Source organism: Callorhinus ursinus, unplaced genomic scaffold (assembly GCF_003265705.2).
Source record: "Callorhinus ursinus isolate GAN/ISIS: 27379988/994484 unplaced genomic scaffold, GSC_fseal_2.0 scaffold3, whole genome shotgun sequence".
Lineage (NCBI taxonomy): Eukaryota > Metazoa > Chordata > Mammalia > Carnivora > Otariidae > Callorhinus > Callorhinus ursinus.
In genome coordinates, this window is record NW_027397065.1 from 31,725,378 (window position 1) to 31,749,247 (window position 23,870).

The following is a 23,870-nucleotide window of genomic DNA, read 5'->3' on the forward strand; positions in this document are numbered from 1 at the left end:
TACTGTCTTTCAAAGGCTGACCTTGGATCCAGGGTGGGAAGGAGCCCTGGGTTCTTTCGGGCCTAGAGGGGAGTGATGCAGTTTGTTGGAAAGAGCCCCTGCTTCCTAGTGTAACAGCATTGGCCAGTCTCCTATCCCTGCATTGATGTGTACATTCATTCAGACATTTGTTCAGCCACCACCTGAAAATGACTCTGAGCCAAGCCAGGGCGAGGAGGCACTCGAAGAAATGTGAAACAGCCGCACCCACCTTAGCTTGTGAAATATGCCTAAAGCCAGACAGTGATGGGTTCTTTCCACCAATTCTGTGAGTCTGGATGCTGCTCTCAGTCACCCCCTCTGTAGTATAGGCCAAACACCTTTTCCTCCCAGAGTTGCCTTGAGCATTCAAAAGGAACATTTCAGAAAAGCAGAAGGCACTGCCCCTGGCATGGAGGAAGTGCTCCACATTTGGGAACCAATGGCCTCTCTTCCAAGCTCGCATCTGCCCCACGTTTTTATCCACCACCTTATTACGCTACTATTATTGCAATTATATTGTACTTGCATTTGTTGTGATTTTTATCTCCCTCTCTCCCCATCTCTCAGAGTGTACACTTAGGAAAAGAAGCTGCTGGCCTCTCGCTACTCCCTGAATCCCCAAGGCTTGGGTCTGGGTTTAAAACTGTCAACATCTTATACCGTGGCTAGACAATGCCAATGGCTTCACATGCATCTTCACATGGGGAGGACAGCCCTGGTTGGCAGGCAGTCGTACTAGGCCCATTTTACAGATGAAGGAACTGAGCCCGGAAAGGTTAAGCAACTCGCCCAAGGCCACGGAATAGATAGCGGCAGAGCCCGAATTTGAACCGGGGAGCCCGGCCCACAGATCCGGCGCTGGGCCGTGGCTCCTGAGCTGAGCGAGTGCGGGAATGAATCGACCGGTCAGTCAGTGACTGGCCTGCGGATGCGCGCCCGTCCCCTCCCCCGGAGATCGGGGGAGGGCGCCGGGACAAAGGCGCGGCGGAGGCCGGACGTGAGCCAGCCCGGTCCGCGCGCTGGGGGCGGGAACTGGGCCGGGCCCTTTAAGGGGGGCGGGGCGGCGGCGCGGGGGGCGGGCCGGGGGCGGGCCGGGGGCGGGCGACGGCGGCGGGCCGGGCCCCAGGGCGCGCGGAGCGAAGGGCGGTGGCGGCGGCGGCGGCTCGAGCTCGGCCGGTGATCTGCAGGGGCTCCGGATAGCGCTCGGCCCCCAGCTTTCCGCCCGCGGCAGTGCGTCCCCCGCACCCGCGCTCCCCGCACCCGCGTTCGGCCCCGCGGAGGACGGCCATGCCGCCGCGGCGCAGCATCGTGGAGGTGAAGGTGCTGGACGTGCAGAAGCGGCGGGTGCCCAACAAGCATTATGTGAGTGCCGCGCGGCCCCCACGCCCCCTCGAGTCCGTGCCCCGCCGGGGGCGACCGAGAGCCCCCGGGTTCTGAAAACTTCCGAACCGTCTGCTCTCTCGCCACCCTCCCCTTCTCTCCCCCTCGGCCCTGCTGCTGCGTGCCTGGGTCTCTCCAGCTCCTCCCCCTCCCCCTCCTCTCTTTTGCCCGGTTCTCCTCCCCTCTTTTCCGTCCTCCCGCCTCGCCCCCTGCTCGCCCCTCTGCAGCTCCTCTCCTCCTTTCCGTCTCCTCCTTTGCCCCCCCCCACCACTCCTCCGGCCCATTTGTGGAAAAGTCGGGCCCCAGCCAGTGTAGGGGACAGAGAGACAGAAAGAGGGGGAGGGGGGAAAAGAGATAGAGAAGCTCCTGTTCTCGGGCCGTCCGCCCTGTGCCTCCTTGTCCAGAGGCACCCAGACCCGCAGTGCCTAGCCACAGGTAGCTCCTCTAGGGATCGCCAAGTTTGGCTCCGTCCTTTTGAAGGATCCAGCCCGAGCCATCTCTGAGAATGGATCCTTTGAGTGCCTGCACCGTGAAAAGGTTTAAAAAAAAGTCCCTGCCCTCTTTCTCCAATAACTTCTGTTTAAAAATGCAGGAAAGTTTTCTCCTGGTACCTCCCTCTATAAAATGAGAGTCTTGTTTAGAGCTGGTTAAGGACTTGAGAAAATGGGCCAGTAGCCTCATTTTGCAGATGGGAAGGCTGAGGCTCAAAGAAGGTGCAGGTTCTAGAACATGGAGCTGCATTCAGGCCTTCCCTGCCTTTGAAAGGTGTGCCAGGGCAAGCGGTGACCCCCAGATGGGAAATGGATTCTGCAGCAGTCTAGGACCTAAATCTGGGCTCAAGGGGCCCTGGGATCACCTCAGAGGTTTTGGGTGGAGGGGTAATGGGTCTGTGGGATGTTGGGCCCAGGTGAGGTCTTGGGGAGGCCTTCTTACTGGAGGGGAGGGGGCTGTGGTGTCTCTGGTGGTGAGAAGGGGGCAGTGGCAGCGCCTAGCTGCAGAGAAGTTAACAAGGAAGGAAAAAAGAGCAAGAGGGAGGGAAAAAATCCTAACAAAGAAGTGTAGAACAATGAATAGCAAAGGGCGTTGGCTGGCTAAATTCAGCTCCTTGGCCTCCCTGCAAGTCTTCTCTGGATCTATTTTCTTAAGAGGCTCGTTCTTATAAAGCAGATCTGTGTGCTCTCTGCGAATAGTCTATAAAATCCTGAAAGGAGATAGCCGGAATCCACTCAGCACTCTCCACGAGAAAGGGTGTGCTGTGTGAGTCCGTATTGTTATTGGCTGGGAAGCCAGTTATTCATCCCTTAGCCAGGCGGTGGGAAGCTATTTCCTGGACCTGTGGCATCTTTAAATAGAGTGAAGTTTCCCTTGATTCCAGAGCGGAGCTGAATTGTCTTTTTTTCATCCTTTTTTTTTTTTTTTTTTTTTTTGTTAACTGTTTCAAATGCTGCCAAATCTTGGTTTCTTGTTTGAGCTTGTTGAGTGTCTAACTGAGTTGCCTTTTTGGTAGGAAGACAGTTTTCACCAACATGGCAACAAGAGGAAGTCTAAAGTTCTCCATGCTGCCTCCCACCCAGTCTGTGAGCTGGCAGAACCAGAATAGATACAGCCACCACAAACTGGGCATCATCATCCAGTCATTCTCTCCTGTCTGCTCTTAGCACATGCATATGAGGCCGAGATTCTTGAGCCCATTTGACAGATGAGGAGACTAAGGCTCAGAAAAGTGAGGTCCTATGCCTGAGGTCACAGTCACAGGCAGAGCAAGGATGTCAGTCCAAGTCTGTTGGGCCCCAAAAAGTGGCATTCCACCAGAGCCCACCACTTCCTAGATCCCATACCTTCATAGTTTCCTAAAGCAGAGTCCCCTTAAGAACCAGGAAGTCTGCCATCATTTGTGATTGCCCTGTGGCTTTTCATCCTCTGCTTAATCAGATCCATCCCCGCCGGCTTTTTGAAGGTTCTGAGGCTTTAAGGGGAATCTTGCTTAGCTTTCCATCACTTTTTAGGGGCCCCTTGAAAAACAAGTTAAAATACGGATTTGGGTTCAAATCTTGGCCTCCACTTGGTAGCCGTGTAGCCTCTCTGAAACTCAGTTTTCTCATCTGTACCTGGGGGGTGATGGTGCCCACTTCCTAGGGGGAGGGACCATGTGACACCCAGACTGGCATGCCATAGCTGTGAGGGCCTGCCTCCCTGCTGCATGGTGTCCATGTCACTCTGAATAGGAAGGTGCCAAAGTCATGTGTGCAGGGATTTCACCAAAAACTTGTTTTTCTGCATGTGGGTTTAGTCACTCTTGTGACTCAAGGGGGCCCCCTCCCTGGTATCCAGGCTTTTGGGTTCATCATCATCAGATGAAGAGGGGCGATGGGTTGAACTGAAGCCTGAGGCATCCACAGGAACAGGGCAGATGTAGTGCCGTGATGGCAGGGGACCTGAACCCACCAGAAAGTGCCGGTGCCTCCCCCTCCTGTTCTCAAGACATGTCTGCCCCACCACTCTGGAGGAAATGCACCCGGAGGCTGCTATCAGTGTGGGCCTAGACTTTCATCCCATTTGGTATCCTTCTCTTCGAACCTGACCCAGCCACCCTGTAGAGAAAGCATGGGAAGGAGAGTTGGACAGTCCTGAGCCCTGCCATTTCCCTCTGTGTGACCTTAGGCTGGTCGACTTATCTCTCTGAACAACATCTTCTATAATCTGCAAGTTGTAAATACTGTTCCTTTCCTCTGGGGCAGAATTTCTCAACATCCACACTGTTGACATTTTGAGCCATATCCTTCTTTGTTGTGGGGAGGCTGTCCTGAGCATTATAGGATGTTTAGCAACATCTCTGGCTTCTATCCACTAGGTGCCAGTAGCGTCCCCCTCCCAAATTGTGACAACCAACAGTATCTCCAGACATGGCCCCCAGGAGTTTAAAACCACACCCTGCTAACCGCCCCCGGCCCCCCAGCCCCAACCACTGTGTTAGAATGTACAAATCAGTTACGGAGAATTCTGTTAGGCACGCCCCCTAATTTTCCACCACCCCTCTCCCCATTTGCAGCTACCTTGGCCACCACCTGTTCATCACTCAGTTGCCTTGGAAGGAACAGGTCACAGGTACTATAGATTTGGAGAACCGCACCTGAGCTCAGGGCTGGGTCACCTGTTCCACCTGAAATGACATCTTCTCTATTATCAGGGCTGCACCCTCTCCATGCCCAGCCCGCCTTCGCTTCTGGGCACAGACAATCAGTGGGCCCAGGGGCAGAGCCACAGGCCAGGTCTGGAGAATGCAAGGACAGAAACTCCCAGGACCTCTGAGACCCCAACAGTTGGGTAGGGATTATTGTGGATGATAATATCAACGACACCATGATTTGGAGAGGCTCCCCTGGAGTGGCCTGCCTCTGTCAGAGGCAGGGAGAGTGAAGGCGTAGGGAACTGCTCCCCTTCTGTGCTAGCACTTTCCTTCCCCAGAGCCCAGGGCTTTCGGAATGCATGGAACGGGGGCTTTCAAGGGTGATGCCCTGGGGAGACCCTCCCTGGCTGGGTTATCTGGCTTGAGGGGAGGAAGAAGTGCTCCCTAGAGGCTTTGCAGGATCACCCCATTTCCTGCGCTGGAGTGGAATATACAGAAGAGAGTCCCTGTCTGCAGGAGCCAAGAGATGCTGGCTTGCTCCTCTGTCTTGAGATCTTTAGATGTTAAGAGGAGCAAGATGGTAGTAGTAGTTATAGCAGCAGTCATCATAATAGCTGAAATTTGATCAGTTGTTGTGGGCCAGGCACTGGATGAACCTCTCTGCATAATTAGAAAATTGCCACAGTCCTTTAAAATAGGTACTTTTTAATACACTATTTCAAACATACAAATACATGAAATGAATTAACTCTACCATGCAGCTCTGTCAGATCTTCATATTTGGCTATGTTTCAGATCATTATTTTTGGTTTTTACGAAATAAAGCACAGCAGAGGCAAAACCCCTATGTACCCGCCCTAACTCTTCCCCTCCCCCAAATGAACCGGTGCCCTGCATTTGGTGTTTATCATCCCCATGCACTTTTTATTAAAAATAGAGTATTAGAGGGGCACCTGGGTGGCTCAGTCGGTTAAGTGTCTGCCTTCGGCTCAGGTTACGATCCCAGGGTCCTGGGATCAAGTCCTGCATTGGGCTCCCTGTTCTTCAGAGAGTCTGCTTCTCCCTCTCCCTCTGCTCCTCCCCCCTGCTCATTCTCTCTCTCTCAAATAAATAAATAAAATCTTTTAAAAAAATAGACTATTAGATCTCTTAGATAGGATTTTTTTCTCTCACAGCTTTATTGAGGTATAATTTGCAAGCCATGAAATTCACTCATTTTAAGCGTATGGATTGCTGATTATTTTAGTGAATTTATAGAGCTGTGCGACCACCACGGCAATCCAGGTTTATAACATTTGCATCACCCCCAAGAAGATCCCTGGGACTTGTCTGCAGTCAATCCCCTTCCTGCCCCAGCCCTATGCACCTTTTAATGTTCTTACCTTTTGAACACTGCCCCAAATCTTGTATTGAATGTTTTAAAACTATATAAAAATACTGTCCTTTTGAGATCTATGCTGGTACATGTGGCCCCAGTTCATTTTAACTAGCTCGTGGTGGGGACTTCTAGGGTGCCCTAGCAGTCCAGGTCCACACGGCTACTACGTGCACATGTCCCTGAGGTGGGGTTGCCGGGACATTTATATCCCCCAGAGCAGTGTCTGTACACCCCTTTGCTGTGTGTCCTTGCTACCACCCCGAATGGTTGGACTTTTTAGTTTTAGCCAATCCGCTGGGCTCAGAATAGGATCTCACGGTGGCCTTCGCATCTCCCAGCTCGCTGGCAGGTTAAGCGCCTTTTCCTACCTCCACCGGCCATTTACATTTCCTCCTGTGAATCGCCTGTTTTATCTTTGGCCCCTTTCTCAGTATATTGAGCTATTTGTCTTCTGGAAATTGGTATGATTTTATACAGGCAAGATCCTAATCCTTCAGGTAGTTACCTTAGCGTTCCCACTCTCCCCTTGCGACTGGAGGCTCAGAGAGGGGAAGGCTTATACCTGAGGTCACACAGCAAGGAGTGGAGGCATGGGGACTGAGCCAGAGGCATATGTGGTAGGGGACAGGTGGCAGCCCCGTGATCTCTCTCCTGTGCCAGGCAGCCTCGGGGGTGTCACCTACCTTCTAGACCCCGGTTTCCCCCTCCTGGCCCTTCCCTCATCTTACTGCCTCCTCTTCCTGGATGAGTGCAGCACAGGCAGCTGCCATCATCATTCTCGCCCCAGGAAGCTCTGAGTTGATTGCGCCTCTGGAGTGATGGGGTGGCAGATCCCGTGCCACCAGCCTTGAAACCTCCCTTCTCCATTTGCCAGGCTCTAGGAGCCCGGGGGTCACTGTTCTGAGCTGTGGGGTTTTGCAGGGTAAATCACACCCTTATTAGGTGTTACCAGCATTCTCGTCTCAGTCTATGGGAGGCCTCTGGCTGGCGAGCTCGGTGGTCTGGAACAAAGTGTGCCCCTGCTGCCCAAATTAGCTGCATTCTGTGTCCAGCCACCGATTGGTTACCTGGCACCCGTTCTTTTGCAGAAACACGCAGGGCAGAGCAGCACACTTGGGTGTCGGAGATAAACATGGCCTTGGCTGACGCAACCACCAGCCTTAGTTTCTGCATCTGTAGAATGAGTACAGCGTCTTCCTCCTGAGAGGAAGTTGTTGTGGGCTTTATGGGTATATATATACTCAGTGCCTTCTGCCGGAGGGATAAATGCCAGCTACTAGCACAGTTCTTTCATGATGAGAAGACCTGGCTTTGAGTCCTCCACAAGCACTTCTGAGCTGGTGACCTTGTAGACGAGCTACCCGAGGGTCTATAAAATGGGGGCAGGAGCGTGTAATAGTACTTATCTACAAGTATGGGGCGATTGTGAAGATTAACTCGTGTCACACGATTTTCAGCCTGATGCATCATGTAGAAAAGGCACTTAATCAGTGGCAGTAGTCATGAAAAATAATATGGACAATAATAACAGCTGCGATCCAAATCTGTGCCTCTTTCCTACCTGCTGCTGTGAGGCCACGCTACAGTGTTCTCCATGCTCTTTCATTCAAGAGGCATGTATGGGGTGCTGGCCCCAGGCTGGACACCCTGCAGCCGCAGGGGTAGGCCCTGGAGCAAGACTGAGCCTGCCTATCTACTCTGCAGGGGCGTTCTTGTCATGTGCCCTGTCTGTGTCACAGAGAAGTAGTGTAGTAGGTAGGCATTAAGGCCCCTCAGGTAGGCTGGGTTTTTTTTTAATCGCTGTTGCTTTCTTCTGATTGAAAAAGAGTGAACCTTATCAGGTGCATTGCACCATCCTGACCCCTCTGGCCCTTAGATGCAAGGAGATCCCCGCCTGCTCCTTACACTCCAGGCTCCTGCAGCTGGCTCAATATCAAGGTGGATGGAGCGATCATGTCTTCAGATTACTTACGTGTCACTTTGGTTCAGACTTTGAATCTGTGTCATTCCATGCTCTGGTGAGCAGAGAAAGGACACCAGACAGTCTGGGTTCAAATCCCTGCTCTGCCGCCTACCAGCAGTGTGACTTCACAATAATGATGCATCCTCTCTGCATCTCCGTAAAATGGGAATAGTAACAGTTCCAATTTCATAGGACTGATGGGAGGATTAAATGGGCCCAGCATATAGTCAGGGCTCCATCCTTAGGAGCTATATTAGGAACATACAAACATAGTATGGTTTATGATAGTAAAAAGACTTACTTACTTACACTTAAACGCCCATCAGTGGAGAACAAGATAAATGAAATGTACTCTATCCACATGCTAGGATACCATCAAGATGGTAAAAATGTATTCTGTCTTCTGTCATGGGAATATTACATCGTAAAAGCTGGTTGCAAAACAACATGCTCGGGCTGATTCCTACCTGATTACAAATGAAGGATGAAAATATGTGTCTGTATAAGCACAGAAATATAGCTGATAAAATATGTCACTTTTTTTTTTTTGCTCATCTGTGCTTTTCTGTTTTCCAAATGTTCTGCAGTGAACACATATTCCTGTTTTTAGTGAAAAAAAACAAAACAAAACACGGCAAATGCTCATTTTCAAAAAGAAGCCATGCCAAGCTGTGGGTGGCTCCAGCCAGATTCCCACATCCTGCTGCCCCGTCCTGTCCCGAAGCAGTGGGATTCTCCAGCTCCTCAGAGAGCCTGTCCTCCCGAGGGAGGCATTGGCCTCCGAGACTCTTCCCCCACTCCCGCTGCAGAGGGAGGTCTCTGAATGTGGCTTTCCAGTGCGAGAGCCCAAGAAGTGGAAAGAAATGAGTTTAAAATACCTCGCGGGAAGGCCTGAGCAGATGCTTTTCGAGTTAAAATGCTGCTTGCTCAGCGGGTCCAGGTCCTCCTTCCCTAACGCCTGCAGCTGAGGAGGGTTGGAAAGAATTGCAGGCCAGGGTTCTGTGGTCTGCGCTGAGGTCACAGGGCACAAGAAGGGTCATCCAGGTGAGAGGTATGCTCCACAACCGACTCCCTGGGTTTTCATACATTCACTGTTAGCCCACCCGGAGGTGCAGGGGGGTCAGCAATGAAGTCCAGTTGGCTAACACACTGCCAGCAAAGTACTAGGGGACCGCACCATTCATGGTACTTTTGAATATCTAGGACACTCCTATCCTGATTGCAAATGGTGCGTGCTTTCTCCCTGGGAGAAAGGGCTGTGGTAGGGGGAACGGTCTTGCTTTGAGTGACTCGGTTTTTTCCTTCCCCTTGGAGATGAAGGCCAGCTGTGCTGCTGCGAGAAGGACAGCCACTGGCCGAGTATCCTGTCAGCCTGGTGGGTGCAAGCAGTGAGTCATGGGCACCCGTCCCTGGCCGAAGGAGAGAGGTTGAGGCTTATTAAGAAGGCCATGTGGCTGGAGGGTTGTGAGTGTGGCTTCTGCACTCAGAGACCGGGTTCTGGTCTGATTCTGTCATTCACTCGCTGTTGGCCCTGAGCCTTCTCCTCTGGGAAGTGGGTGGCTTTGGAAATTAAATGGGCTTTTGTGCAGAATGCCTGAGGACAGTGCTGCTGGGACAGTTGTCCTTGGAGCTTCCTGGGCTGGGGTAATGCCCAGAAACTGGGGCCCTGTGGTCCCTTCCCCAGAGCCCTTGTCAGCAGGGTTAGCCTGACGCTGGGTGGAGCCGGCCTCGCTGCCCCCTGCCATGACGTGGGGACTGGCTGCTGTAATAGACTCCGGAAGCTCAGTGTCTCACAGTGGGCCGGTAGGCAGGGGCTAGTGTACCTCACTCCTCTGGGACTCTCCCGGGAGCCCACAGGTCCAGCCTTTGTCACATGTCCATTGTTCCTCTGCCCCCTTCTCCAAACTGCAGCGTGTTTTCCTCCCATACTTGCTGGTTTAGATGCAAACCTGCAGGTGGGCCTTGAGCCCAAGCCCAGGGCCTTCTTCAGGAGGTGAAGGGCAAAGGGACTAGTGATGCATCTATTGTGTTCAGGTGGGCAGAGCCCCACCGCCTGCTTCTGCAGGCCTATTTCAGGCCGTCCCAGGGCTTAGGGTTGTCAGATCTACCAAATTTAACAGGATGCCCAGTTAAATTTGAATTTCAGATACACGTGTGCTATTTGGGACATACTTAGACTACGAAATTATTCATTGTTTATTTGAAATTTAGATTTTACCAGGCATCCTGTACTTTGGCAATTCTAAAAAACTACCCCTTTCAAAACAAAAAACAAAAAAACACAACAACTAAGAAACCTTTGGACTTTGTAATAGTGACAATGTTTCTTGAGAATTCACTGAAGAAATATAAATCCCTCCAGGGGCCAGGCACTTTGAAGTGCAGGGATGATCTACAGATACACAAACCAGGAATTCGGACTTGAAGGAGGTCAGTGTCCTGAGAGAGACAGGCAGACAGGATGTTTCAGAGCTAGTCTGGAACTTGGGGAATGAGCAGAGGCCTGTGCACTTGGGTTCTGGGGAAGATTTGGACAAGGCAGCATGGCGGAGGTGACCCAAGGCTGATCACAAAGCCAAAGCCGGGGAGGGATGCTGCAAGTGGAGGAAGGGGGGGGGATTTCGGGCCGAGAACAAGAAGGCAAAGAAGTGGAAACCCCGGTATGTGGTGCGTTTGAAAGAAGCAGGAGAGATTCGAGTGATGGAGATGAAGCCTGACAGGTGGGGAGCCAGCAGGACGCAGGGGCTCCTGAGTGGGCCAACAACCACAAAAGAATAGAAGGCACGAGCCCCACCCTCAAGAAGGGCACAGCCCCAGGCCGCACGGGCCGGGGGCCAGGGCTTGGGCCCAGAGGTGTCCAAGAGGAAGTCCCTGGAGTAGGTGGGGGGCTGGTACTCAGGGGCCCTCCCGCTGGCTGGGTGGGTAGAAAGGCCTTCCACAGGAGGATGGAGGGGGCAGAGCACAGACAAAACGTGGGAGGCTGCAGGGAGAGAGAGCACCTGTCCGCAGGAGGGCTGTGTGCAGACCGTGAAGATAAAGTTGGGCGGGAGGGCTGGGAGGGAAATATTAGAGGGGGCTGTGAGAGCCAGTAGGAATTCTGAAGTTTGGGAAGGATTAAATAACTGCAGACTTGTTTTGTTCTCAAGCCTTAATAGTAATTTTTTATTCTTATTATAGAATGGGTATCATTTATCTGAGTGCTTCTTAAGTACTCAAGCCTTTTCATGCTTTATATCCCTGAATCCAGTCAGCACCTCCATGAGATGGAAGTGACAGAAATGAACCTGGCTAACTTAGGCTGTAGGGAATGTGTGGAAAGATGGCTCTGGCAGAATAGGGGTGGGGAAGGGGCCCAGCCAGCCGGAGCCACCCTGGGAGGAGGAGCTGCTGGGGGGAATCAGAGCATCACCAGCGGCAGGCAGCTGCACCATCCCTCAGGCCTTGGGCCACTCAAGTGTCCAGTTCTAGGAAGAGAGAGTCCAAGTGGCCCAGCCAGATCACTTGACCATCCTTTGGCCAGGCAAGGGCCGGATATTGGGAGAGAGAGTCCCCCCCTGAGTTGCAAATAGCCGGAGAGAGAGTCATTGGAGACTCAGGGTACGGTTGCTGGAAGAAGGGGCAGGTGGAAGCAGTTGATGTCTGCCACGTGGGTACTGTTATCAGCCCATTTCACAAGTGTGGAAACTGAGGCTTGGCAAGGTGGAGTAATTTGCCCAGGATCGCCCTCAGCTCTGTGCCTATTATGGACTCTAGGGTACAGGCAGTTCTCTCCCCAGAGATGAAGGGAAACATTGCCTTAAAGCACATAAGGGTAATATTTTCTCGTTCTGCTTAATTAAGCAGAATTGCACGGACCCCCTGCCCACTGCATTGGCAGAGAAAGCTGGAAACCCACGCAGTGCCGTCACCATTCCCTCCTACCCAGCCAAGGTGTGAATCAGCCGCCTTTGGCTTCAGGCCACCTTGGCTGGCAGTCCGTTGCACAGATGTGGGTTTGTTGTCTGCCCTGGGCCAAGCCTAGCCTCGAGCCGGAGAGAGGCTAAGATAGCCAGGCAGCCTTTGTCCCCATGGAGGTCACCATCTGTTTGGAACACATCATCACAGCCTTCGGGCCGTGATGGGGCCTGGCGTGGGGCCAGGAGGGGGTCTGAGGCCTGGGTGGCCCCTTCCTCACTGGGACAGAGAAGTGTGCTCTGGACGGGGAAGGCCGACTAGCAGAGGAGTTCTCAACGCAGGTAGAATTCAGAGAGTCCTGAACTTCGAAGGGGAAAAAATCATCTTTATTTTCATCAACCTCCAACCCTAAGTTAGCAATACCTTCCATAGTGAAGGAAGGCAACAACGCTCAGTGATGTTAGTAATACCTGGGACTCTCTCACCAGTAGAAATTCCCCTCTGTTGCTGGAGGGGAGGGGGGTGGGTGATAGGCATCAAGGAAGGCACTTGATGGAATGAGCACTGGGTGTTGTATGCAGCTGATCTATCACTAAATTCTATCCCTGAAACTTATAATACACTCTGTGTTACCTAAATTGAATTTAAATAAAAAAAAATTTTTTTTAAGAAATCCCCTTCTATTTTCATATCACCTTACAGCTGTTGCATGGATCCCAAAGATCATTTATCGTCTGCTGGTAGTAAGTAGATGATTTACTAGTTCAGAATTGTGGTGTTACTCAACCTGCCACTGGATTTCATTATTGCATTAATATATTCACCATTTTGTCTTTTGAAACATTTTTATTGTAATCAGTATAATGTTTCATTTGGAATCCTGTGTGCCTTATTTTATTTTAAATCATTCTGAGAAGTGGCCCATAGGTTTCGTGAGATTGTCGAAGGGGTCTGTGGCACCAAAAATGAGAGCGAGAAAAAGACTTGTGGGTAGAAGTTTCCAACTTTGGGCTTGGAAGGCAGGTGGCATGGGTTTGACCGGCTCTGCTGGTTACCAGCTGTGTGACCTGGAGTAAGCGTCTTAAGTTCTCTGTGCCTCAGTTTCTTCATCTATAAAAATGAGAAGAAGCATAGTACCTACGGTGGGTTGTTTCACATAAAGGGTTTAGAGCAGAGCCTAGCATGTGAAAATGCTGGATGGTTACCCATTAGTATTATCTTTACCATCATCCCTAGCACCATTACTTGCCAGGATAAGCAACTCAGGTGGTCTGGCATGACTGCACATCGAGAAACATCCTCTAAATGGACAAGCCTAGGATGCACCCCCCCCCTGTGATTTAAAGCACTTTTCCCAGAAGATTTATATATTTGGATATTTAGCAGTGCAGTAATTAAAACAACCTTGAAAGTAAACTTGATGTTTCTCACTGGAGGTATGATTAGATGATACATGGCCTTCAGTGGACTATTAAGGGTCCTCTAAAAATAATTTTTTCAAAGAATTTTTATTTTTTTAAAGATTTTATTTATTTGAGAGAGAGATCATGAGGGTCAGAGGGAGAAGCACACTCCCCGCTGAGCAGGGAGCCCGATGTGGGACTCGATCCCTGGACTCCAGGATCATGACCTGAGCTGAAGGCAGTCGCTTAACCAGCTGAGCCACCTAGGCGCCCCTCAAAGAATTTTTAATGAATAGGAAATGCTCACTGTAGAATGCAAGTGAAAAATACAAATTATGTATACAGTGTGATCTTGATTTTGGAAAGTACTTCAATGTATGGAAAAGGGTCTAGGGAAGAGCCCAAAACATCGTTCCTGGTGGTGGAAACGTGGGCAGTTTTAAGAGCTTGGACTTTGCTGCTGGACGGCTTAGTGCCGGCTGGACTGAACTAGCCCCTTGACCCCCCTCTGCCTTCCTCGCCCCACTGCAGAATGGAAACAGCGATGCGGTGCGGCCTCGTAGGAGGTACATCAAGACTGTCAGGGGCTGTGAGGAATCATATTCTGTTTTATATTGCATTACATTTTTGTGTATCACCCCGAGTTTCTCTAGAGGGGAAAGGACAGTGTAGTATGGTAGAGGCAGGAAAGCTTCCAGGAGGGAGCGAGAAGGAGGGGAGCCTGCTTGCCTTGCTCTCTATTTTCCTTGTATGCGAAGCACGAGAAGCCAGCAGAAAAGTCCACAAAGGAGCTCACATTGAGGCTGGGCAGAATAATCTCTGCCAGATGAGGAGCCCAGCAGGGCGTGGGCACAGGGCTGGCCAAGCATACTCTCAGAACCTGGCCGTTAGGGATCACATACGGTTTTTGCAGGAAAAGGGGCTCCTTGGCTGTATAAAGCTTAGAACCCCCTTCTGCAGCCGCCCTACTTTATCTGGTGCAGGAATCCCTCTCCCCTTATGAGACCTCTCATAGGTGGCCATCCCCCCAGGGTCTGAGAGCTTAGTCCTTCCAGATTCTCATCAAGTTCTTTTCTCCTCCATGTCCCCAAGCCCAATAGGACGAGATGAGGCTGGACTTTGGGGTAGGGGGTGGTTGTTTGGGGAGTATTCTAGGTTAGTTCGCCTCCTTCTGCCTGTCACCCAACCAGGGCACCCAGCTTTGATGTGGAGCCTCCCAGGGGCAACCCATTGTGGTGCCCACACACTGGGGCTAGTCATCTGTTGACTTGTCTTCTTTTCTCAGGCCACCCAGCCTGAACCCCACGTAGTCCAGGGCCTGACTCAGAACAGGTGCCAAGTATGTTCCTTGAATGAAGCCATGACTGCCTAGGCCCCCTCAATTCCACGGTCCCATGATTCTAGGGTGATGGATACTGCCATCGTTCAGCTGAGACAGTCATATTCCTCGTGATGACCTCCTGTTGGCACCAGACCGAGCATTGTGTCATAGTTGTTAAGGCACACGCTTTGGAGGCAGCCAGACCTGGATGCGAATCCTGGATGTGTCCCTTTCTGGGTATGCAGTTTTGGGGGGGTTACTTAACCTCTCAGACCCTCCGTATCTTCTTCTTCTATAAATGGAGGACTCACCCCAGTACATGACACGTAGTAAACACTCACGAGAAAAACAACTGTAATTCTTAGTCTTGTCCACTGGAAGCGGAAGGAATCCTCCGGCCCTCTGGGATGCTATTGGGTTGAACCATATGAAATTGTCAGTTTTTTACCCATACAAATAACAGTTTCACTTGGTTCACCCCAATGATCTGGATTTGATTTTGGCCTAAGGAACCCAGTCTGCCTGCATGGAAGGAGGTTAATGTCCACCACTAGACCAGGCATCTTACAGACATTATCCCATTTATACATTACAACAGCCCTGAGAGACAGGAAATACTATTATTAGCATCCTTGTTTTACGGATGGGGAAACTGAGGCTCCCAGGGAGCTTGCTCAAGGACATGGCATGGCCAGGATTGGAACCCACGTCCGTCAAACTCGGAGTATGTGCGGTTGGCATTATTGCTGTTTTGAGGCTGGGCTGCCTGTTCTGTGTAGCGTGGCCTCGCCTCGTGGCTGGGAGAGCTCCCAGCATTCCCTGGGGCCCCCTGGCCCAGCAAATGGCAGCTGTAGACTGAGACTCCCTGAGAGCCTCTTTGGAATCCCACATTTCTGACCCTCGTTTAGATAGTCTCAGCTTCTACGGTTTTCTGCTACGGTGTCTTTGGCTTTGGTTGGGGACCTGGAGGGTGACAGGAAGGATTTGTGTCAGTTACCTTTCCAAACTTTGGAGTGTTCTTCCTGAGCCCTCCTGTTCACTTGTTGAATCCAGGTCCTGGCATCTAGACTCTTGATCCAGGCCCAGCATCTCCTGGTCCAGCCCTTGTCCACAGCCCCACCGAGGCAGAGCCAAAATGGCCCCTAGAGGCAGGAGGCCAGACAGGGAGCCGTTGCAGAAACCCAGGCCGGTGACTGTGTTGGCCTGAACTAAATAAGGCCATCAGCTCCTCCAGACTCGGTTACCCCATCCGTAAAATGGGGGCAACAATAAGTCCTGCCCCATAAGGGAATAAGGACCAGTAGCATGGCCAGGAGTAAGGAAGTGCTCATTAAATGTGAATCGGTATTTTTGTTTTTGCTGTTTTTCGTTAAGAGGGAACCACTAGAGAGACTAAGGAGGAAGGGAATCCAGTCAGATGCTGTGTTCTAGAAATACCCCTGTTAGGGTGAGCAGAGGGGCCGGAGGACCTTGTGGGAACAGCCGCTGGCATCCAAAATGAGATGGCCCAGGCCTGAGCTGAGGCTGCGTGGTGGAAGAGATAGCCAGTAAGGAGGCAGCATGACCAGCGGGGAAGGGAGGACCCAGGACGAGAGCTGGCTGCTGGACCCCTTGCTCTGGCCTCTCTCCTAAACCTTTCCGGCCCCCCGTGGCTCCCACCTCCTTCTCCACTGAGCTCCCTCCCGTCTTGGAGGTCCCAAGTCCATTTGACCTTGTTTTAGAAGGTCCCAGACTTTTGCGGTCTTCTGATCTCTGCCTGGTAGGATCAAGAATAGCCAGGCTTCTACATACATTTCATTATCTTTGCACCCACTGACTCTAGGTTGGGGGAGAAGTAACAACAACCATTCTTTATTGAGTAGCTGCTGTGTACCTGGTGCTGTACTTAGAGCTTTGCGTGCATAGAATCACCTGATCCTTACCATCACCCCATGAGGAAGGCACCACTAGTACCCCCATTTTAATAGATGGAGAAGTAGGCTGAGATAGGTCTTGGGCTGAGAAAGGACTTGCCCAGGGCCATGCAGCTAGGAAGTAACAGGGCCAAGGTTTGAACCCAGGCAGTGGGAGGGGATGGCTGGGGTCAGACTCTGCCCCAAATGTACTGTGCAGCCAGGTTTGGGCACCTGTCAGGGATAGCACGTGTGGTTGGGGCTGAACACGGGTTTATGAGCTCATTTCCTCTATACATTAGAGAGCACCTGCCACTCGCAGCACTGTCCTCGACTTCCCACGTGGGACCTCACTTACTTTTCAAAACAGAGTTGTTGCCCGAAGTCACCTGGCTGGTAAGTGGTAGAGGCAGGATTCTCAGCTCTGCTGTTCTTGGGAGCAGGGGAAGTGAACACAGTTGCTTATGATCCACATGACTCACTTTTCACCTGGTCTTCTTGTGTAGGATTGGGCATTCTGAAGTAAAACACGTCTGGTTCAAATTCTGGCATCCTCCTTAACCAGCTGCATGGCTTTGGGCCAGTGACCTAACCTGTCTAATGTCGCTATGAAATGGGGTGGATAGTAGGGTCCACTCTGTAGGGTTTCCTGAGAGCAGAGTGCTGGGGATTTAGTAAGTGGTCATTAGGTGTTGGTCCTCATTCAGAAAACTCCTACTCATCCCTCAAGATCCAGAGCAGTTGTTTTTTTTTTCATCTGGAGAGTCTCTCTACGCGCCCCCTACAGAATGAACCCTCATCCCCTCTGTGCCCCCACAGTGGCTAGAGAGTGCTTCTTAGGGGGTCTGTGGCCCTGAGAGGATTCTACTAATGTCTTCTCTATTGAGACCCCCTATGTGCTAGGCACTGTGCTGGACCCTTTAGGTAAGCGCTGAGACCCCTCCGACCACACATACTGAGCTTTTCCCCACCATGTCACACAGCTGGGGTTTAGACCTTGGCTCTGTGACCTTGGGTAAGCCAGTTACCCTTTCCGAGTCTCCAGATCTCACGACATAACATAAATGAAGTACTTGGCATAGTCCCTGATCAGCCCAATGAGTGTGGCCCATTTTGATCATTTTTCATTACCTGGGCAGCTTTATCCCTACTGTCTGTATGCCTCGCACATAGTGGGTGCTCATGTTGGCTGCCCACTTCTCTCTAGGCAGCCCCGTTCACACAGGAGAGGCCCCAACGTGAAATCTCTCAGCTGTTTCCTGCATGGCCCAGGGCTCCTCTGAGGCCTGGCAGCCGTGGAGATCCCACAAGCCCTAAGTGCCTGCCCTGGAGGCTTTCCTAGAAAGCCAGCCTTCAGGTTGGTTTCAGCAAGCCGGGACTCCAGCTGCCAGCACCTCTGCTTGCCATTGGAAAGTTCCCCATGCTGCTTCGGGCCAGATGTGTGCGAGGACGTGTGTTGGCAGCCAAGGCCCAGGCTGGAGCTGCGCACCCGAACCAGCGAGTGTTTCCACCAATTCTGTGTCTCAGTCTAGAAGAATTGAGGTAGCCCGGCCAGCTTGGAAGTGGTTCCTGCTGCCCACCATCTGGATGAGACTCTGGCAGTGACGGAAAGACAGGCTCCAAGGGTGGGCAGCTCTGTGTGTGGGCACACGAGGAGGGGACAGTTGATTGGGTTTCACAGCATGACATTCCTGACTTTTCCTTTCAACATAGCTTACCTCGAAAGATTTGAGTTGGCCCAGGAGAGACAGACTGTCTGAGCCTCCAGTGCCTCATCTCTGCAATGGGGTTATCAGTGATAGTGCTGGAAGCTGCCTATAGTCAGGCAGTGTGCCAAGCACCTGTTGTGCATTAGTTCCTATAATCCTTAGCCAACCTTGAAAAGTAGATGCTATTCTCTCCATTTTACAGATGAGAAAGTGGAGGCTCGGAGCCATGCATTGTTGACTCACAAAGTCACGCAGCAGCTTCAAGCTATAGGGCCAGGATTCATACCCCGGTACTCTAAAGCCAGTGCCTGTCTGTTTTTTAATAACATTAAGGAGTGATTGGTGTGTGTATATTTATTATTTTTGAATTTTAGTTGTGTGCAGTAAAATTCCCTTTTTTGATACAGCATTCTGAGTTTTTATGCGTGTGTGGGTTCTTGTGACCACCACCACAGACGGGTTACAGAACAGTTTCCTCATTCTCCCCTCCCCCTCCAGAGGATTCCCTCAGGCTGGCCTAACTCTTGAATGCAGTGGGATGATGCCTCCACTTGTAGTTGAACTTGCTCCTGTGATGTTCTCTTTCTCTCTGTCGCCTGTTGTGAGAAGCCTAAGGGTGAGATGTGGACTTCTCTTCCAGGGTCGGGCCCCATGCCTGCATTCTCCTCTGTCACAAAGCTGGTTCTGTTTCTAGTACCCTTGGCAGTTAAGCTGTCCATTCAGCCATCTCAAGAGCATTGTTACTCTCCAGACACAAGAGAGCCTTGAGTGAGGTCACCTTGATTTATGACTGTATGGCCCTGTCTTGGCTTTTTGTCTCTTTGCCTGCCTGCCTGTCTGTCTGTCCGTCTGCCTTTTTGTCTTTCACCAGACATTTCCCAAGAGCCTAATGTCACCAGGCACTGGCAGAAGCATGGTGCCCCAGACAGATGTGGGAGAGGGGGTGACGGAACAGCACACTCAGAGACATGTGTACTGAGAGAGGGCAGCCCCCGTCATTGTGGGAACCCATAGAATGGGAAGAGCCAGATCCGAGGTCTCCAAAGGCTTCCTAAGTTGGCATCTGAGAAGCAAAGAGGTGCTAGCCAAGCAAAGGGAGAGATATTCCTGCCGGAGGCCATGGCACGTGCAGGGCCAGGAGGCAAGGGAGAGCAGCCTGGCTGGGTCAGAGCGGGAGGAGGTCCCCTAAGCCCCACAGCATGCTGTTGTTGCCTTCCCTGACAAGGCGGAAAGCTCCAGAAGGGCAGGGGCTTCTGTCTCCATGGCTAGAGCCCCAGCCCTTGGAAGGGAGCATGGTACACAGTAGGCACTCTGTCTTATTTGCTGAATGCGTGAGTGCGTGAATGAACTGAAGTGTTTGAAGCAGAGGAGAGAGACACAATTAGATTTTCATCCCAGCCTGGCACCCCTCTGCCCACGGGGAGTCAGAGACCCTCAGCCCCACCTGTGCAGTCACCGCGTACACTATGGACAAGGAGCGGCGGGAACACAGTCCTAAACTGGAGCATCTTACCTGCAACCTGCGCTTCCAGCACTTGTATTTGGGCCCCTTTCCAAGCATTCACTTAATTGAAAAGATTGAGGGGAAAAAAAAGAAAAATTGGCAGCCGGCCACCCCCAGTGTGTCACTTAGCTGTGAAGCCTGAGCGTGGTGCTTCCTGACGCTGATGGGAGGACAGGAAAGGTCTGGCCTGGGCCCAGGGCACCTGAGGCCTGGCCTTGGGAAGCTAGGAGGACAGGGGACCTCAGAGGCTGAAGGGGCTGGGATTCAATCCCTGATGTCACCTGCTCTTCCCAGCTGTGTGACCTCAAGCAGGCCACGTCACCACTCCACTCCACTCGGGCCTGGGTTTCCTCCTCTGCCCTGAGGGCGGCCCCACCCTCCTGGCGGGCAGCCGCTGAGGATTGCACACTGTGTTCATAAAGCGCTCAGCACGGGGCCAGAACACAGCAGCACCATCCCCAACATGGTCAGTGCTCTTGTCTTGGGCCCCCCCTCACCCTGGTCCCGCCCCACCGGGACACCCTGCCATCAACTCCTGGGTCTCCGGGGCATCGTGACACTTGGCAGCATTTCTCCAGGAATAAACTTAATGTACTTTCTCTGAAAAGATAAATACACAATCTTCAGCCCGTTCCGGTGGTGATGCTGCTCTGGGGGTGTTGGGCAATCAGACAAACTGCAGGGTGTTGCAATTGCAAAAGGAGGTTGGGAGTGCTGACCTACATAGGCCAGATGTTGGGTAGACAGCTGGGGAGAGCCGACAGATCGGAACCAGAGGGAACTCGTGGTCTCCATGGGGAGCAGCAGAATCATGTTTCCCATTAGTTAAGCCCTTGGAGCGCATCCAGCTGCCTCTGCTCCCTCCCTCTCTCCCCCACCCTTCTTTCTTTCTCTCCCTCCCTGCCTCCCACCCCCTCACACTGGGCTCCTCCACCTCAGGCCAGGGCGGCATATTGCCAGAGAGGTGGATCTGGAGCCCAGCCGGTCATTACCAGGCTGTCCCAGGGTCTGCCAACCCAGAAAACCCAGTTAGTGTGGGAGCTTAAGGGGGGAGGCGGTTGCACCCATCTTTTAAAGTCAGTTTCTTAAACCAGGGTCTGCTGTCTCCTGGGTGCCCTTAGACATATTCCCGGGAGCCTTCTCTACAGGAAGTGGGTTCCTCTGGCTCTTGAAACTTAACACCACTGCCTGATTTCAGGGCAGCACGTGCTTTTGTATTTAAGGTTGCGGCGCAAGACCGCTTCTGTTATCCCGGGCCAAGGCCTCCCTGCAGAAATTATGTGGCCCGTGAGCAGAAGCCCGAGCCCCTCAGCGTGCTGCGTAAGAGACAGGTTTTCCTCCCTCCGTCTAAAAGGGGCTCTGCTGCTCCTCAGATCTGAGAAATAGCATTTTGGAACAGAGCTCCCGCATCCTCAGCACCTCCCAGGAGGACCCCTGGGCCTGGTTCCAACCTTCCAGTCCGCTCTCTGCATGGCCTGGACAAGTCCCTTCCCCTCTCTGACCTCGTAACCCCAACTATAAAATAAGGGATGGTCTGGAGCAGGGTTTTCAAATATTTGCAAGTCTTAGAGCCCCCTGCTGTCAGCCTGAAGCAGGCACAGGAGGGCTGTGGACAGTGGAAGAGTCCAGGCCCTGTTGGAACCTGCACCATGGTTGCCTGGTGGCAGCATGGACCCCCAGGGTCTGGCAGCTGGGCCGGCTGGCTGCTGGGTTACACCCTGCTCCATATATAGAAGAGCCTAAAGTGGTGCTGCCTAATGGAAACCAGGGTGGAGAGCCCAGAGACCCAGCCACCTCACCAGGATGAGGGACTTCTTACAGGCCAATCTAACCACTGGCTTCATCAGTTCTAAAGTGCTCTGGACAAGTCATTGGGTAGGAGGCCAGAGGGGCCAGAGGATCTTGCATAGAAATTTGGACACTGCCGTGGAAGTGGAAAGAGCCCATGGCTGAGAGTGTAACTCTTGGCAGGTTGCTGCACCTCTTGGCCCATCCGTATCCCCATTTGTAAATGGAGGGGTTGATCCAGATTAGGGATGCTGAGGATTCAGCCGCACACATCCTACAATCCCTGCGCCCATGGCAGAGATTGCTAATGGATCACAGATCTCTGTCTTGATAATGCGCCTTTCTCACAGCCTCTGCAGGAAAACAGCCTCAGCCCCCTCTGCCCCACTGGTGCCCTCTCTTTAGATATTTTCTTCCATCTCCCAGGTCATTCCAGACAGCCTACCAGCATTGTGGAGCCACGAGAGGACCTCCCACTTGAGAAGTGCTGTAGGTTCATTGGCTGGCAAACAACAGAAGTCCAGATAGAGTGAGAATGGCAAGGGAGTCCCTGCAACAGTACTGCCCTCATTCTCCGTCCGCCTCCGGGCACCGTCACAGTGTCCAACATGTCCACAAACCCCTGTGCTCCATATTCTTAATTCAGTGTTCTTCTTCAGATTGACTCCATTTTTTAACTTAAATTATTTTTTTTTTAAGATTTTATTTATTTATTTGAGAGGGAGAGAATGAGAGACAGCACAAGAGGGAAGAGGGTCAGAGGGAGAAGCAGACTTCCTGCTGAGCAGGGAGCCCGATGTGGGACTCGATCCCAGGACTCCAGGATCATGACCTGAGCCGAAGGCAGTCGCTTAACCAACTGAGCCACCCAGGCGCCCCTAACTTAAATTATTTTTAAAGGTACTGCTTTCGCTGTCTCCCATAAATGGAAAACCAGTAGCACTTGCTAGAAACAGAAGGAAACTAAATAGAAAGGAAAAGGAAAATCAATGTGTTCAAGTTCTTCCCGGCTAGTGTTGCCTGCCCTGGGGTCTTCTGTCTCCTCTTTAAGAAGAGAGACCAGCCAAGTGGAGAGAGTGTTCAAAAACCATTATTGCCAAACTTCCAAAGGGAAGGGAATGGCAGAGACTAACTTTGTCTCTCTGGGATTCCCTGCAGTTTAGTGCTTAGATCGTGTGTCAGCTCACACCAGCTCGTGTACTCCCAAGTTCCTGCGTACCTTGAGACGCAGTAATCTTAGGAAAGATTGTCACTTTGAAAAGCCCTTGGACAAGAAACCTTCCCCACCTGCACCCGCAATCGTTGCCCCAAAATTAAAAGCTCTGGCCATTGCAACCCAGACCAAAACGTGATCACTTTGTCTTGAGTGCAGCGGCCCCACCCCTTCTAAATAGTCTCAGCTGGGACTCTCAGCTGGGTTCTTTGCCAACCCTCGAAAACCCCACTAAATAGATTTGCAAAGCGAAGTGATATTGGAGGATGTTCTCCCGTGCCTCAGAGATTTTATTCACAGGGCAGAAATGCCTTCTCATGTTTTCGAGTTCATATGATGAGAACGTATGAGATCAGAGCACCCGTGAGGCGGGGAGGCAGCTGTCTCATATCCTCATTTCCTGCTGCGAGGGGACGGCATAGGGCTTATGGATGGAGCGCTGGGACCCTTCCAGGAGCGGCAGCCTGGGCAGAGATCTGGCCAGTGCGTCTGCAGGGATAGGGATGTCAGTTTACTGGGGCTGCTGGGGCCTACGGAGGCGCTTGGCCTGTTTGAGGCCCACCACTTAGTTTTGCTCAGACCCAGCTCCTGGCCTGTCTCGAGGGCCTCTAAGCTTTGTTCTGATTTAAATCTCTATTCATGGACAAACTGACCCGTTAGCTCACTTGGAAATGAGACCTAAATTTCTGCATGCTTAATGGGGGCCCCCCAGGCACAGGGAGCCTCCACCCTCATGGGCCGCAGGTACCAAGGGAGGTGAGGACAGAGGGCTTAGGAAGCACACGTCAAACACCCTCCCTCAAGCGCCGGCCGCAGCTGAGGTTCTAGTCAACATGGATTCCATTTCTGGAGCTTTAAAAAAAAAAAAAATCTCATTCGATCTTACAGTGCCCATAAGGTTGAAAAGACAAGCATTTTTATCCCCATTTTTCAGAGAACAAAGGCTCAAAGAGGCAGAGGACTTACCCTAACTCACAGAGCTAAGGCCCCATCTGCCAACTCCCAGCTTCCTCCCACTCCACACCCCCACCTGGGCCATCCGCTCTACCTAGACCCAGAGAAGATGCTGTCCTGGGGCGCAAGACAAGAAAGTGGGCCACAGACCCTTCCTTTTGTCCTTCTGGGATAATGGCATCTTTTTTTCTGATTATAAAAGAAAATCTGAAAAACAGAGCTTCAAAAACAATTTAAAAAATCCTACATATTCCTGCCAACCCAAAGCACACCCTATATATGATATATATTCTGTATATCTCACTGGTTTATATACGCAACAC

The 23,870-nt window shown here is 51.8% G+C and overlaps 1 protein-coding gene across 1 annotated transcript in view; it reads left to right on the forward strand.

Moving 5' to 3' along the window:
- Positions 1–1,159: 1,159 nt before the first annotated feature.
- The window catches only part of SH3PXD2B (SH3 and PX domains 2B), a 101,102-nt gene continuing 78,391 nt past the window's right edge, over positions 1,160–23,870 (forward strand). Inside the window, exon 1 of the mRNA XM_025866619.2 lies at positions 1,160–1,383. Within this exon, the coding sequence (XP_025722404.1) occupies positions 1,309–1,383 (75 nt within the window). The 5' untranslated portion in view covers positions 1,160–1,308. The remainder of the gene's footprint in view (positions 1,384–23,870) is intronic.